The sequence below is a fragment of the Gavialis gangeticus genome, unplaced genomic scaffold, assembly GCF_001723915.1.
Source record: "Gavialis gangeticus isolate Ggan-Ray unplaced genomic scaffold, GavGan_comp1, whole genome shotgun sequence".
Lineage (NCBI taxonomy): Eukaryota > Metazoa > Chordata > Crocodylia > Gavialidae > Gavialis > Gavialis gangeticus.
In genome coordinates, this window is record NW_017729025.1 from 23,847,019 (window position 1) to 23,864,544 (window position 17,526).

At 42.5% G+C, this 17,526-nt stretch overlaps 1 protein-coding gene across 2 annotated transcripts in view; it reads right to left on the reverse strand.

The window, feature by feature from the left end:
• The window catches only part of TRMT61A (tRNA methyltransferase 61A), a 28,392-nt gene that overhangs the window by 5,564 nt on the left and 5,302 nt on the right, over positions 1–17,526 (reverse strand). The window contains exons 2-3 of one of the 2 annotated variants that reach the window (XM_019518512.1): positions 17,254–17,413; positions 6,302–6,568 (exon numbers count right to left, since the gene is read on the reverse strand). In XM_019518512.1, coding sequence (XP_019374057.1) covers positions 6,302–6,568; positions 17,254–17,413 — 427 coding nt within the window. The remainder of the gene's footprint in view (positions 1–6,301; positions 6,569–17,253; positions 17,414–17,526) is intronic. The other variant, XM_019518511.1, reaches the window with a different exon arrangement.

The following is a 17,526-nucleotide window of genomic DNA, read 5'->3' on the forward strand; positions in this document are numbered from 1 at the left end:
CCCCCCCCGCCCAGAGAGACAAAACAGGCAACGCTGATGATGATTAATGCACAAGCAAGGGATACTCTCTCTTTTTCAGGTTAGAGCATACATCTATGTGCTCAGCCAGACTCTTTTGCCATTAAAATGTTCTGAACATGCAAAACCAGTGTGGAGTGCGCCCCAAAGTCCATGTGAAGGGGGCCCATTTCTCTGAATTTAGGAAGTGATTCTACAGCAGAGAAAAGTGTTTCTTTAAGGGAAAGAACACCGTTTTGGGACTCCAGCAGTGTCACAAAAGGAGCATTAAAATACAAGGATTCCAGAAAAAACAGGCACAAATAATTTGTGGAGGCAAGGCAGGAGTGTCACCGAAAAGCATCATGACGGCATTTACTCTGTGCTAGTACAACACTAAAAATATTGCGTCTCTAATGGGGGACAGAATGTCCTTTAAGCAAGCGTGTACGTGGGCGATCTGATGCAGCTTCCCTGACAAGTGAAATTAGAGGATTCAGCTGTCGGAGGAAATTAAAGGATGTCTCTTGATTCAGAAAGTAAAATATTCCCTGAACCTTTTGCCAGATTGTTAACAGGAGTTTGTGTGCAATTTGCTGCAGAAGCAACCTTTGTGCTTGCCTGCGTGGGTGCATCCCCCAGACAGAGCAGACTTGCTTGCTGCTGATGTACCTCTGTAAGCTGGGCTGACCTGAGCGGGCTACAGGGAGGCTGGAACAAGGCCATTCTTAAAATTAACTGGCTCTTTTAACTCTTTAAAGAGTGGTTTGGGGGATTTCAGGGTTTCTCCACCACAGGCCCTGTCTGTAGGAGGGGTACCCACCTGCTTGGGTCAGCCATTTCTATAGAAGGAGGGACATTTTAAAAAACGTTCACAGGAGATGGTTGTGCCATGGAATGGCTGCATGCCTAGGACTGTGCAACTCCCACCTACCGGGCAGCTGCACGTGCAGTCTCTTGAATTTTAGCCCTTGTACAGGGATCCATGTTGTAACTGAGTTGGTCTGAGAAAAAAGGGGGCACAACACTCTTGGGTTAGAGGCGATAGCTTTTATTAGACCAACTAAATAGTAGCAAAAAATGTCCTCTCTTTGCAAGCTTTTGGGCACTTATACCCTTCTTCAGGCTGAGGAGAATTCAAAGATTGTAAAAGTCCTCCTAGGTAGAAAAGAAACTTCATTGCTAAGTAAGAAAGAAAGATTTTTCACCTCCCTGTCTGCCTCTGCCATGGACACCTCCAGGGAAGAAGGCAGCCTCATCTGCCCATCACAGAGCAACCTTCACACAAAAGGACGCTGAGATCCCCAGGGGAATAATTCCACCCTCTATCTCCTCTGTGCAAAATGGAGTTTTTCTACCTAGGAGGATTTTTACAATCTTTGAATTCTCCTCAGTCTGAAGAAGGGTGTATGCGCCCAAAACCTTGGAAAGAGAGGAATTTTTTTGCTATTATTTAGTTGGTCTAATAAAAGAGAGCACCCTCTGACCCAAGAGCTTTGTGTAGCCCTGGCACAGTGCTTTCTAACTCTAATTGTTGCAATTCATGTTGCAAATTGTCAATTATTGCAACATCCCTGTTATCTGTGCATTACATGCTGGGAGTGCTGAAGCAAGATGATGATGCGACTTGACCGAGGGCGCAGGGAAAGTCTGTCACAGCTGGCAATTGTATGGAGAAGTCCTTACACTAAACCCACTGGACCAGAACTCGGCAGCTTCTAAAGAGACTAGATACAGCCCATGAATTGGTGGGGCACCTGGGGACTTGGGGGAGGAAGTAGCACCGGTCCACCCCGCTGCCCTTCCCCAGGGACGATGCAGCTGCTGCATGGCTGGGAGCCGGGGGATTAAAGCATGCCGTGGGACATTTGCTAAACATCTGTCACGGGATAAAAAAACTTTTCCATAGAACAAATGTACATGGAGATGAAAGAGCAGCACGAGGGCTTTGACTCTGGCTTGCGCACGGGTCCTTAGGCAGGTCTTAACCTCTCTGTGCCCTACTTCCACACTGGTGACATGGATGTACCAGCACCCCCCATCTCTTGGAGACTGTGTCCTTACAATAGCCCTGAAGACTCGGACAGGCCCAGATGCCATGCTAAGAGGGCCATATCCCTATGAAAGCATCTGTATGAGCCTGCAAAGACACATTAGCTTCATGGAGTTGGTTGTTTACATACAGGTCCTGTCTACTCCCATGTGGCTGCTCACATGAGGAGCGGCTGAATCCTAGGCAGGCACCTGGGACGGGGTTTGCAGCAGCTCTCGTACACGTTAGCACCAGCTTCTCCTCACTGCAGTTGCTCCGGGGCCCCTTCCTGCCAACCTCTCTCATAAACAGACGAGCCTGGTGGCATGGTTTCCACTCTTCCTAAAGCCCCATCTCCGTGGCTGCGGAGAGGGGGTCACAAATAATCTCTTCAGGTGAAAAAATAAGGGCAATGAAGCTTTTACACGGAAACAGCATGTACTGAAGGTTATTTCTTTTAAGTGAAAGCCGAGGTTAACCCCAAATGGATAATTCCTTCCCTACCTCACAGGGCTGTTGAGAAGATTATGTATTATTTATTCTCTCATGTAGTGCCTACAGTAAGTGGACCTAGCAGGTTATGACTACAATAGGATGCCCTAAATGGTTGTGCTGGGGGGGGAGGGGGGAAGCAAGCTCTGCTTTAAAACCTACCATGAATCAACCAAAGAACAGAGGTCCTAGGACGGTAAATATGACTCATGTGGTAAAGGACTATGGCCTGGGGCTAAACTAGGATGAAGAAACAAACCTCAGACCAGGCTTCAGCAACATTTTCTTGGTGGTGGGTTGGAATGACCCAGCTGGGGTTGAAGGGTAGGTAGGACCTGGCCACTGCTTCTCTGTGCTGCCCAGATGTAGCATGGCATGGGCAAAGGACCCTGCACCCTAACTGCAGTGTGGCACGGTGTGGTGCTGCCAAAGACCCCCTGCCACTGAAGCCTTTGGTCTGTGAACCAGATCCAATGGATGCGTGGACCGATTCATCCCATGGGCCATAGGTTACCAATCCCTGCCTTAGATGGAGCCTTTCAGAGGTGCTTTCCACTTTGTGGACCCAAGTGTCTGCCCCGGTCAAGTAATAAATGCTGCGGTCTGTTTTTGGTTGATATCCTAAAGGTTTACATGTGCACGAATCTCAATTAATGGGTGTAGAGCACTCAAAATGGGACAAGAAATGGAATAAAAGGATAAAAACAACAAGGAAAAAAACCTAAAGATGAGGGATTGTTTTTATAACTGTGTTACTCACACTGTTGATCTAAGTAGCACCAAGGATTGATTTATAATGCAGGAAGTTTGGGCAAAATCCAGGCAAAGCGAAGCTGTGCTTTACCCGGCTCTCTAAATGAAAATTTAAAATCACACTTGAACAGAGTAAAACAAGCTTGCTTCTGCTTAGTTTTGCAGAGCCTTGGAAGGGTTGAGAAATATTTATGATGGAGGGCAGGAGAGATGGAGGGGATTAATATTAGAAGTATATGACCAAAGCTCAATGATATTCAGCTTCAACTTTTCTAGGAAAGTAAAAAACAGAAGCCATAAAATTTGAAGTTCTTTCCTAACTCACAGAGCTAGAGTAAGAGATTTCTAGTTTCATTTTTCATTTCGTCTGAATGGGTCAACAAGATGTTTGCCAAAAATCAAGGTAAGGCTTTGGGAGCAGCAGCCACTACTACAGAAAACACATTAATCAGCAGATGCTGCAAAGGAGGGGAAAAAAGGTGCAGATTTGGAAGCAGAAGCAAGATCTGCAGTGCAGCAATGCCAAACCAGAGAGATATTACAAGACAGCATTTTTGCTGAAAGAATGACAAGTGAAATCAGCAGACAAGGATGTAGCCGAGGTGCAGAAGAACAAGCTTGAAAGTACACAGAGCACATCATTAACAATGAATAAGCATCCTCCAGGCACAAACTCACCATGCCATTTTATTCTCTTAGCTCTTTACAGTATAGCAATGCTTTAAATGGAAGGTCATACTAATCTGAGGCAGAACATGAGTGATAAATGTATTCTGTAAAGAGGACCATTAACCTTCAGCCTATTAAAATAAAGAACTACAGCTACTCAAAACCTTGGCAGTGAATAAGAGGAAAAATACTGGTCTCGGTAAGGATTTGTTAAATGCGTACTTAAAAAATTAGCCCTTGTGTGCCATCTCTGCTAACAGTTTTATTGTGAATACTGGTGTTTTTAAGGAGGAGACTCAAAGATGGCAAACAGTAAGTCTGCTCAGTCTGAACGTCTTTTAAAATATTTTTTCTTCAGACTTTAAGAAATGAGTGATTTTGCAGTACAACAGCACTGTTGTGACTTTTTTACCATGCACTTAATTAAAACAGAAGCTGCTGGCAGAAGAACTCAAGTGTAATTCCACTCATGTTTGGGGACTCATGTTCCGGATGCTGCTTTACTATTACACTAATTGCTGAGTGTTGGCACTTTTTAGCCTTCCCCTAAAATGAGCTGATTTTACAACACTAAAAAGAACCACAAGGTTCTGGATCAAACTACCTTGTGCATACATGTGTATGTAGATCTATGTTGTTGCCATCCATCACTGTAGTGAGTTATATTGCACCCACAAAAGGAAGATTTTTACCATTAGGAACTGGGAACACTGCTCCCTAATACAGAATAAATTGGTCTTCTGCACAGCAAGCTATTGAAAAACCCACAGGATGAATCATAGACCATTGCTGGCTGTCAGCTTCTGTAGTTTGTTTACAACATCCTGCAGAGGACCTGCAATTATAACTCTTCATTGAGGTATTATACAGGATAGTCTTTAAGCAACAATGTGCGACTTTTTTCTACTTTACATTGGGTAAGCAGATGTTCTATCGCAATGCACATTAGGATATAAACCCAGATCTGTATTAGTAAATCAGTTTTCCACGATTTCAAACATTTCAGCCATCCAAGCATTCTCAACCTGGAAACTCTCCTGCAGGTCTATTCAGTATTCCCAACATGTACCGGTTAAATAATTCAAATGGTACTGCACAATGCGGTGCCTTCATCTGAACTGAGACCGAAGTCAGCTGGGTGTTATGCTTGCTAGATCAGATAATTTAAGCATGGAGAGGATATCACACAGTGCAAGGGGAATTAGTTCCTTTCCCAGCAGACATCAAGATGCAGCCATAAATGTGGCCACAGCCCTCAAAAGCACAAGATGTTTAGCATCGCATTAATTAAATCAGAAAAAAAATGCATGTGCTGCTTCTGGGGAGGTTTACCTTTCCACTGTCAGCTGAGAGACCTCAACACCTAGCCACATGCTCAACACCTAGATCATTAAGTACTTGCTCAAGTTTCTTTCCTTTAACAGGCTGTAAGCATGAACTTAACATTCGGCACATGTCTTTGTGCTTTAATGAATAAAATACAGCTTTGTTGCGGGCTTAATGTTAAGTTCCTTGCTGCTGCTCTGTAGGATCAGACACTTGATTAGGAAGATGCACTTCAAGGGTAAAACTAGAGCAGCTTCATGCTGGCCATCACAACAGGACATCACAACAAGCTGGAAGGTTCTTTCAATACAAGCCCTAACGTATGAATGGAAACTGATACGAATAAAAGCAGCAAAACATCTGTGTGGACATATTCCAGTAAAAAGACTGATTTTCTTCACTTTAGCCATTGTTGCTTGGGAAAGGATTTAACTAAAACTGAAAAAATCCGTTCCAATCTAGAATAAGAGTTCACACAGGTTATGACCATCAACAACTTGAAATGGACAGGATTGAGACAGGGACAAGTGACTGTTTAAGTAAAAACATATCTTCTGTGGAGCTATTTTACACATGGTGTCCTACTGAATCTCTCCTACTTGGAAGCTGCAATGATTAATGAGAAGCATTTCTTAAGATGTATTACTCATATATTTTTCCTGAAATGTCAGGGAAGATTTGCTTTCAGCAGTCATATGGATAGTTCCTGGATCTGACAGAATATACTAGACAGAAGTTCTAAGATTTTTATACGCTGCCCAAACCAAATGCAGCAGCTATCACAAAGACCTCTGGGGGAAAGTTGTTCTTTCTCCTTTCAAGTCCTCATCTGTGGACTTTTTTTTTTTTTTTTTTTTTTTGATGTTTTCTAGTCATTTGAAACAATTTCAGACTTAATACTTGAGAATACAGATCACACAGTGGAAAGGGGAGCAAGCTCAATACTGACTCAGCAGAAGAGACTGTATACACAAACACACACACATTATTAAACATGTACAAATACAGCTATGTGCAGAAGAAAGAAGTTACCTTCAACTTTTAATGCTGATTTTGCATGTCCTATAGCCTCCCATGGAGAGGGAATGTCTAGGAACACAGCATCTGCTATGTTGGAGACCCCAAAGCCATTTTTACAGACGTCCTGGTTTTTCACAGTAACGAGGTGCTCTACTTTATGCTCCCGGAACTCCTCCATGGCTTTCTCTGCCCGCTGCTGGTGGAACTCCACTGTGTACAGATGCCCAGTTGGAGCCACTGTCCTGATGATAGCATGAGAAAGGGAACCGCTTCCAGTACCTACAAAAACAACGCAGAGGTTGAAACATTTCTAGACAGGAAGTTTGAACCACCTTCACGAGAAACCAATGTTAACCTCACTGCTCCGATTATTTTAGAATTAGAACGAACAGAAAACACCTTATACATTTGTAACAGGAAGATGGACTAGACAGAAGATCTCCAACTCTGTTCTCTGACCGCTGCTCAAACCCCTTGTGAGAGTGGAACTGCCCCTTCTGGGGAACCCTGAACCGTGAACATTTCCTCCCTTTCTTCTCTTGTTGACTGTTTACAGCAGGTGATTTCCTCATGAGGCACAGACTTAAGTCAACATTTGAGCTTCAAAATAAAACTAGATTTTATGGAAAGTGCCTAGCTGTAAACTGAGATAGGAACCATAAACATAAATGGAGAAATAAAACAAACTAGGAATTATTACAAGAATGCTAGTCTCAGATTCTGCCTGCAATGCTAGACTTCACTGAAGGAAAGAGTAAAGAAGAAATACTTATATGTAATACATCTCTCAAGACCATTTCCTTCATTAAAACAAATGGTAAGACTGTGTTGAGAGGCATCTGAAAGCTCTATTGATACTGACAAAGTCCCCTGGGACAGAGAGACTACCACTGATTTGGCCTAGGTTTTATATTGTTCAGCATTATGGATGTTCAGGCTGCTATGGGCCAAATCCATATAAGAGCTGAGTTAAGGGTGCTCAGCTCCTTGCAATACAGCAAACCACAGGACCCAGACTCAGCAGGTTTCTAAGGGGTGCACTGAACTCTAACCGTGAGCAGACTCAACCAAGTCAAAGGTAACCACTCATGTGGTTGAAATTCAGTTTATACTTCAGGACCGAGCTGAATTTGGCTCAAGTCACATGATTTTTTTGTCTTGCTAATTTGGGGAAGGGGATTGAAACAGACCTGTGATTAACCAAACAGGGCTGCTATTAAAAAAGCCTCCTTAATTAGTTAACATTGTAGACTTCCCAACAAAACTTTAATAAAAAAAGGCTGAAACCCCCAAGCTGCTTTAATTGGACAGCAACGCAACATTTCAAACTATCTTCTGTCTGCAGTTCAGGAACTAGAATGCATTTTCCCCTTCAGAAACAAACAAAAAAATTCATATCCAGCTACCATGACTGCAAGGTCTATACTTCAGCCTGAAGTTACGTTCTTACAGTTGCCTTATATACCCCGATGCATAACAGCAAAAGACAGCTCCTAACCTACAGGAGCAGTAGTAATACCCAGATGCAAAGTGGGAAGGGAATTAATCATCGAGAGTCTGTTTGGCCTGGCTGCCCATTGCACGGGGGTTCACTGGCTGATCTACAGTTCTCCTTCCCTGGAGAAACAGGTTATGGTTATGGCAATGCACACAACCTATGACTGGTCTAGAAGGCAAGATGTTTCTACCACAAACACAACCTGGGGCCACATTCACCACCACAGTAACAACTCCACTTGACGACGAACACCGAGTCCCTGCTTATACCAATGACAACTCTAACCCCAGGCTTCTGCAAGGCAACACGGAGTGTGCCTCTCTCTCTCTCCTGCTGCACACCCAAGAAACATGCCTCCATTCACCCACTTCTGTGCTGGACATGCCAAATTTGGAAGTGAGGCAGCATGTTGCAGAGGGCACTCTCGCTGTGCTGCTCTCTGGATCCCTGCCTCCAATTCACTTGGGAGCACAGGTGGGGGGTGTTTCTCAGCGAGTTTCACCACCTTGTTTCTGGGTTTGGTGCATGTGGGTGGGAGCTGGGGACACGCTGTTTGACAGCACTCAGGATCTCTGTGAAAGTAGTGAAGACAGGCCTGCAAGGTCCCACTAACAGGCTTCCAACCTGGCTATGCATACCCCAGGAGTATGCAGAAAACTTCTCAAGGGTACACAAGAGCAAAAAGTGGAAAAGCAGAGGAAAGGTGAGGGAAACTCTACACAGACAAAAAGGAAATAAGAAATAAAGAAAGACAAAGAACAGCCCCGCAGTATTTCTTAGGCTGGATCAGCAGTGACTGAACCATTCGGAGTAGCACTGAGCACTCTTCTTTCCAGTGCTCTGGCAATGGCAATAAAGCAGGAAGGCAGGACTGGACAATGCCCAGGACTTGGATACTGACCCAAGCCACTCCCAAGGGAAGGGAAAACATTTGGTATCTTAAGTTCTCTTCTGCAGACATTTATTCAAAGGAAAATTAACATGTTCACATCAGCATTAAAAATAGACAATATTAAAAATAGCCCCCACAAACAAACAGGGAAAAGTAATCACTGTGTGCAAACCAGAAACAGCATGTGGGGACTGCATCTCTAAGTGCTGGATGCACACATGAGCATTCCCATCACTTCAAATGGGTTCTGGTCCCCCCAGTAGCCATGAGGCCTTATAACTCACTGACAAAGGAACTCACTCACAACAGATTAATACTGTCTACTGGCTGATTTTTATGACAGTGACAGTGAGCTAGGTGCCCCGGGATGCTTAACTGACCGAAAGTCTGTTCTAATGTCTCGCAGCAGAAGGCAAGATTGTACGACGGAGAACTTCTGCCGCCCACGGAATTTCATTATTTTATCTTTCTAACAGATAATGTTGCATGCTCTGGATCTTTCCCCATTTATCTACAGGCACAAACAGAAGGCCTATCAGCACAGCTGGGACGCACACAGAAGAGGGAGGCAGCTTGCATGTACGTATCTAATTTCCTTGTTCATATTCCTTTACATTTTTAATCATCTTCCTTTTAAATCTGTTCTTAAAAACACCATAGGAGATATCATTTTTCTCCCTTCTAGGAAACCCCATTAAGATGTTTCTTTGGCTCATTTCCTAGCACTTTACTTTATCCACAAATGCTCCAAGCCAAGTCCAAACCAAAAACAGGATGTTGGGTTTAAAGGGAGGCACTTGTAGGCGTATGTTATAAACTGAGCATTTTATTATGGGAGTTTACCAGGAGCCATTTGTCATTGCTTGACTAGCATGAACAGAAGAACCATACATGAAACTATATAAAATTCTGCTATTTTAACTGCATTAATGCTTCCAAGTGAGGCATCTTATGAGATCTTTTATTGGACGAGCAATGTTGCTGAGAGAGCTGCCGGGAAGACTTTTGGACACGAGGTGCCATTCCTCACATCTGAAGGAACACAGGCTCAACTAAGTATCAGAGAAAAGACTCCAAGAAAATGCAGACAGTCTGCTTGGTGGGATGGAGGCTGTGAGCTAGGAGTGCCTGTAAACAGGAGCTGTTAGAAGACAAAAGAAATGCAGTTAATAAATAGGCCATCTAGAGAGTGGTAGGGCCAGACTATTCAAGACGGTGTATTTACTCAGAGGCAGCTGTTCCTACAGACATTCTGCTTCCTGTTGTAAGAACAAATACTTGCAGGCCACGCTACCTCATACATTAGCCTTTCTGAAGAAACTATACTTAGTTTATATATCTATAAACTAAGACAATCCTGCAAAGCACCAACAGACCTCAGCTCTTACAGACCAAGAATTCAGAGCAATCAACACCGTGACCCAGCATGGTAAATGGGCACCTAGCAAACTAATTGTTCTTCTCTACTTGCACAGCATTTTGTTCAGCTTGAATCTATTCTAGGGGATGACCAAGCACAACCACTGCTACCTGATCCACAGCATCCACAGAATGCAGGGATTTAAGCGCACATTTCTCTGACGCAATGGAAAAGGGGCTTTGTTTCAAAAGGTGATTTCCTCCCCAGCCATGACTGTATTCCTTTGATACTCCCTCCATGACCACTTATTACTTCTCAGCTTGATCTACATTTTTCCCTACCCTCTTTTCCAATCAGCGTTGAGAGCACTGGGACTCAGCATAATGCTCTCTGGCCTCTTAGCCAGCAGTGCTGCAAGGAGGGCTTGTGCCTGGAGCAGCAGTTTCCATCCGGCACAGGTCAGGTTCAAGCTGTGGTCCCCGGAAAAGTGCAGGTGCCCAGAGCATGACCTAGGATCATTACAGCAAGTAGTGAATGAAACACTGCCTTTCTGCAACCCATTGAACAAATAGACCAGGAGATTGTCATGCTGCAACATATCCAAGATATCTGCATGCCAAAAGCCCTGAACATCAAAACTGAATATTTAAAATCAGAAAAGTGAAAATCAGCACTTAACAGGGAATGACATCCCTAGGTTGCTGCAGTAAATGTCCTGGGCTCCTAATGTGGTTGTGAAATACATTCACTGTGCAAACGCTGTAGGCAAGACAACTCCTGGAACACATACAATTTGTAAGTTTTACAACAGGTTGTTTGGCTTTCCGATAGGCTGCATTATAAATGGCCTTAAAATATTGAATTTGCTCTCTAACAGAGAACAATGCCCAATTAACTAGAGCTCATTAATCATGAATGGAATCCATACAAAGGGGAGCTCAATCTAGGTTACCTTATACTGTATTAAAAACTGTTCTTAACCAGGTCTATTGCTTCAGAGTTTAGTTATGCACACAAATGCCACCTGTAAACCCCATTCAAGCCACCACAGGTCCCAGGTCCCCCCGCGAGCCCATTACATTCCTTGAGGTTGATTAAATATTTTACAACTTAAAAATTTGGTCACAAAGTGTCATGATGTACAAGCAAAGCAGAAGTGTCATCATGTTCCTCCTTTGATGGAAATCCTACCAGTGCCAATTCACAGCCCCAGCTCAAAGCCAGGAAACTACACCTGTGCACAGGGGACCAACCCTCAAATCTAGAGGCTGGGATTAAACTCCTGTGCCAACCCCACAACTTTTTTGTGGCTAGCAGATCTGCAGGCTGGTGGCCATACTCTGCTGTCCACAATCTCCCTTGCCATATCCTCTTTTCTTCAGACATGCCATACAACTTCTAGTCTTTTCTGGTGCAAGGATGACACAGTGGTTCAGTCTTCCCTGGTTATCAGGAATTCACCTAAAATGACAGCAGCCATCTAGATGAGACCCTGGCTCTGCACCTCACAATAACTCCCATTAACATGCGAGAACCACAGCAATGCACAATACTCTTATGGCTCATGTGCATCTGTTCCTTTGGCTCTCCCCTTACTGCAATAATAGGGTTTTCAGAGGAAAAGCTCCATGCACCCTTGCAACAGGTTCTGGATGCTAATCTTACTTTGCTCCTGTGCTGCCATGCCATGGAACGAGACAGACATTGAATCCTTACAAAAATATCACATAGTATTTCAGACTGCAGACACACATCTCACCCATGTCAAAAGAAATGCTTGAATGATGGGGCTTTTCCCAACCACTGTACTGGGCTGCCTGACAAGTGACTGCTAGCAAGGAAGAAGGCTTGTTTCGGCATTGCATGTTCTGGTTTTCATCTTCCAAGGGATATTTGTGTGGCCTCCTGGAAGCTCACCAGCTCTCGTACATATGAAGCCAGATTCCCAGTTCCACTACCTGCACAGACCAAAGCAAAGAATCCCTCCCCAGGTCTCTAATCTCAGGATACAACTTTCTGTTTTAAAATAAATGTTTCAATTTTAAGATATATGGATGGGTACAGCTGCACAGATGAGCATGTACCTGACAAATGGTACGCAGCACCATCTCCACAACTCAGGGGGGAGGCAGAGAAACTTGCAAACAATCTCAGATCACTGAGATGAGAAAGGTTCAGAAATAAATTGTGCCAAATTACTGCCCTAATTGTGCCAGCACAGCTTCAGTACCGACTACAAAAATTGGTCATGCAAGATACTCTGAATGTAGTAACACAATAAAATAACGATAGCATAACCATATTTGCGTGTCTCCTAGCTATGGTTCTCAAAGCTAGCAAATAATATGGCAGGCTGTCAGCCAGCAGCACCTCGCAGGGCAAGAGGAAAATAGTCTCCAGGCAATAGTAATGCCCCCCAAGCTAACTTTTGCTGAGAGTCACAGAAAACAGCACAACAAGAATACTAGCCTCAGGTGACAAATCCAGGTAATGGGACAATATATGTACTATTACTGCAGACCTGAAAGCATGCTAAGCGCTCAGCAGAAATACAGATACAGATCCTGCCCCAAACGGCTTACCCTCCAAATTCTGACATACCAGGGCAGTCAGGAAGGAAGGACAGGTCACGGTGAGTAAGCGTGAGAGCTCAGTGAGGAAAACTCATATCAAGAGGGTCTTCTTTAAGGTCCCTTCTCTCTCCCCTGCCACTGTTGTCCTGGATGACACAGCTGACATAGGTTTTTAGGAAGGAGCATGAAGGAGGGAAAGGCCAAGATGGTCAGGCTGAAGATGTTCCACCCCATGCACAAGGAAGGAGAGCAATAAATTATCAAACCTGGCATGACTTATACAACAAATGGGGAAGATGGAGAAGATTTCCTTCTAGTGGAAATCAAGAGCCAGATTCGTACAGGAAAGCACCTGCTGACAACCTGGAGGCATCTAGACAATCCCATAAGCTATACAACTATGCTCTTCTTGGGCTACAGCATGTCCAGGGGGACGGTTTCAGTAATTTGTCCTCGAGATATACAAAACCTTTTGCGGTAAATGGAGAGACACCCTTGACTTAAGCAAAGTTTCATCCAAAGCCCAGTGAAATCTATTGCTATATCAAGAGAATGCCATAACCACTGACATTTTGATAAAGGACTTCAATCTTATGCATCACTTTTAGACACTGGCTTCTCATATTCTCCTTATGCTCGTCTGGCTTCTGTGGTAGCCAAAGATATGTGGCAGAAATTAAACTTTGGCTAAACTTGTATTAATATACCTTCAAGTCAAGGTATGTTAACAGATTAATAGATTCAGTAATAGAGCTTTGGGTCACACTTTCTATTAAGGATGTAGTTATGAATGGTTGATTTATAACAGCTTATACATGATTAATGGATATTATAAACATGCTACAGATGTGAGTAGTTTGTATCATAAACATTTATAAGCCTATCAGCAGAGAGTGTTATAAATAGTTACAAGCAGCCAACTGATCTGTAAGACTGTTAAAATAATAGATGTTGAATAAATGATTAATCAGTAATCATTAGCTTCTTATTTACTATTTATAACTGTTCCATTAATACCAAGCATGGTTGGGGTGAAATGGAGCACTCTCATAACTGACTTGGGGCATCTCTGTAACAGGCTGGCCAATGACTCATTACGGTTGATAACTTCAAGGTCAAGCAATCAAGAAGATAATGATAATTTGGAGCCATTGTCAAGGGGCAATGAATGAATGAGGACTTAAGCATTTTTTATATAGAATTTAGCAAGAGGGAAATAGAGAAGTTATAAGAAGCATTTATCAAAGCTGAAAATGGTTCGTACAGCTGTATCAGTTTTTCTTGAGGTCCAGGACCGATTTTTGACTCGAAGATTATCCAACTCAAAAAGCACAGGTTCTCTATCTGAACCCCACTCCCCTAACCAGTCTGAAAGGTTTTACTTTTCACCCAGTGCTGGAAGAAAAATGCCAAATCTCCCAAATGTTGTTGTGAAACAAACTGTCCTCCAGGCAGCTCTAATCACTGGGACTGAAAATAGCCTTGTCTGGGATGCTGATGTCAAGATTAGTTTCAGAGGGAGTGATGATATGAAAGAAGATTCAGTTTATCCCCTTTATCGAGACAATGTCTGCAAAACAGTGATTGCCAAGTGCAGATTGAATGAGATAAGAGCAACCCGACAACTGGAAGTTTGAGAGGATAATGCTACCTACCCACCTACGAAAGCCAAGTATTTAATACCTCTCAGGGCTATCTAGAGCCACTTTCCATTTTTGAAAGATCAGGCTGTAAAGATTGGATCAGGATTTTTGTAGGTTATCATATCATCACAGACTTGTCCAATTTGAGGAGCCATACTCTGAAAAGATTTTACTTTGAAAGTTAGTGCTAGCAACAGTTAAATCTCAACAGAATTTTCTAACTTAGGAATCAATGGGAGATGGAAGGAGAGGAGCACATGCTAAATCAGCCAGTGTCTTAAAACTGATCAGACACTTGGCAGAGGTCATGTACCATTTTAACTGAGCATGCAACCACAGACATTGGCAACAAGCCTCTCTATTCTTTAGAAATTTAAAAATATAGGGTGCACAAAAATAGGAAACTGCTTTAATGCTTTTGCCTATTAAGTCAAAGCCCATTTCCATCACTCAGTGCTATTCAATTAGACACATTCTGGCTAGATAGAATAGATTCTTTTATTTGCAAAGGAAAATATTCTTCTTACTTTGATTCATAGTGTTATAACATCAGACAGAAAATACATCTCATTTTCTCTCCCCTTACTTTCATCTTATGGGTAAGACCCTAGGAGATGAGAAATTCTTCAAATGTTACTATTATTAACCTTCTCCTAAACGTTGCTCAGTTGCACTGGTATAAATACAGGGTAAATTTACTGCAATCTGTGAAGTTGCTCTGGATTTACATCAGTGCAGCAGAGGATAGAATTTGGCCTATCTTTTAATACCATAGCTTTTAATACCATAGCTGCACTGGGATTACCAAAATCAGAACTCATTTTTCAAATGTAGGAATTAAAATAAAACCCTGATGCTAGCTAATATTCATATAAAGTCTGCTTCAGTGGGAAGCAGACTCAGAAATGTTAGGCAGGCCTCCTGTCTTCCATTACTCACCCAGGACTTGTCCCTCCATGGCCATAAAAAGCTAACCTAGATCTAAAGATTTGGAAACACTGGAATGCAGTCTTATTTATGATGGCAACAGAGTAAGTTGCACCATTCCAGTTGAAGCCCTAGTTATTGGCACCTGTTTCATTTGTATCCAAATTATAATTCCTGTTTAGTTGGATTTTGAATCTAAGTATGTTCTTTTATTTCAAGTAGTGACCCAATAAACCCATGGCAAGACTGTCTGATTAACAGTAAACCTCCTGAGCACTATGGGATACAGCTACAGACAGAAAATGCTTCACTTTTACTGGAACGCTCAAATTACAATACTACAGCTACAGTAATAACAGCATTTTTTTAAAAAGAAACATGGGGGAGAGTTTTCATTAAATAAAACAAGGACCGTTTGTGGTATGACCTTTGGGATCGCAGATCACTTAATGGGAGCAAATTTATTCCTTTATTATGTGCACTAATGGATGCACTTTTAACATGTTTATTTGTTCCCGGTGCCTATTCCTACAAATACCCTAAGTGTAGTTTATCATACGCCACCACTAGTGAGCCAGACACGATGCTAGCCACATCACTCCCTTGTGTGCCATAGAAACTGGCTTGCCTTAACTGCAGCAGTCCCATGAACAACTAGTCTGGAACAGACCTTAGAGACTGTGCACTTAAGTCAGGAAAATTCAAAATGCCGAATTCCCTTCCCTCCCACCCCCGGTAGAAGACTCTTGCACATTTAAATTTTCTCAGTCATTTTAATCAGGGAGGGTGGAGGGGTGGAAAAACAAGAGAGATGAGCTTGATAGGTCTCGAGATGTTTGTGCTTCCCAGGACACTCCAGCTCTAGCACCAGTATCATACCAACCAGATTCTGATCATGTGGGGTTCAGTATTTCTACACACAGCTCCTTGTCTTTCTGGAAATGCCAGTCTCCAGTATGCAGGGGTCAACCATACACATCACTCATTTCTTAACACTGATGCTGCTAAATGTCATCTGTCATCCAGTTTCCAGCATCTGAAAGGAGCTGCCATACCCCAAAGGCTGGCCAAAATGGGAAACCTTAAGCAAAACAAAAGCATCATAGCAACACTGTGCCATCCCTTCCCTGTACTGCTAAATGGACACATCTAAAGCAGCTTTGTATGATGATTCAATGAAGGCAATGGGAAAAAGCATCTCAGAGACAACGCCAATGATATACATATCATATGCTTTTCCTAGACTATAAGGAATAATCAAATGGCAAGAAATTGTTCCTCAAGCTTCAATATTGTTGCCTACAGCAATGAAAATCTAAGGCACTGTTCCAAGGTATTTAACGAAGAAAACATGCAGTTAGCATAAAATATAATCCCCTCACACAGCAAGCAACAGCATAACATTTGTAGCCATTACAATTATACTTAAAAGACAAAACAAAACACAGTGGTAACTTAGACTAGCCTAAAATTATAAGCATGAGAAGCAGTCAAACACGGGGCAGAGACATCACAGCACCCATTGTATCGCTCCTCAGCAACTGACCTTTCTTGACCATAGCAGTATGGCATAGAGCACATACATAGGGAGTCAGAAAGGTCAAATATGTGCACTTGGATAGTTGCCTGGTCTATGAATGCTTCTACTTGATCCCACATATTATCATTTTAATACATAACATTTCATTTTCTTGTTCAGCCCATATAACATTCCCCTAACATATTCAGGGACTACTGAGGGGCAATACTTAAAATGTATTTAAGAATACTCTTAAAAACCAGAAGAAAAGAAGTGTCAGCATAATTTTAATTTACTGACCTTCCTGTTACCTTGTTACCCAAATATATGCATATGGAATACCCCTGCATTGACCTAATGTTAAATATCCCATCAGCACAGACGCAGCATTTGCTGTTATTTAATAATGGAGCAGGACTTGCTCAGTTTACAAGCCAGCAAAACTATAGTGGCAACAGAAAAAAAAAAAATTGTCTTTTAAAACTGAAAGAAGTCTGCTGCTGGTTAACAATGATAATTAATGTAGGAAAATCTTGTATTAAGAATTATTACCTGATTCACACACTATGGATCCTGGCTTCAGTTCTAACATCATGGTGATTAGAGAGATGTCAGTAGAATAAAGAATTTGAGTTCTGTGGGGAAGATTCATAGTCCATAACTCTGGAGTCGGATGGAGAATAACTACCCACCCTCCTTTACTGCAGGTCACCTTTGAGCCATACTTTTTGCCTATGAGATCAGTGGAATGTCTAATGACACCATACTTAGTCTGAGTTTTGCTGCCATGCTGGACTTTCACAGGAAACATAGATTCATGACCCA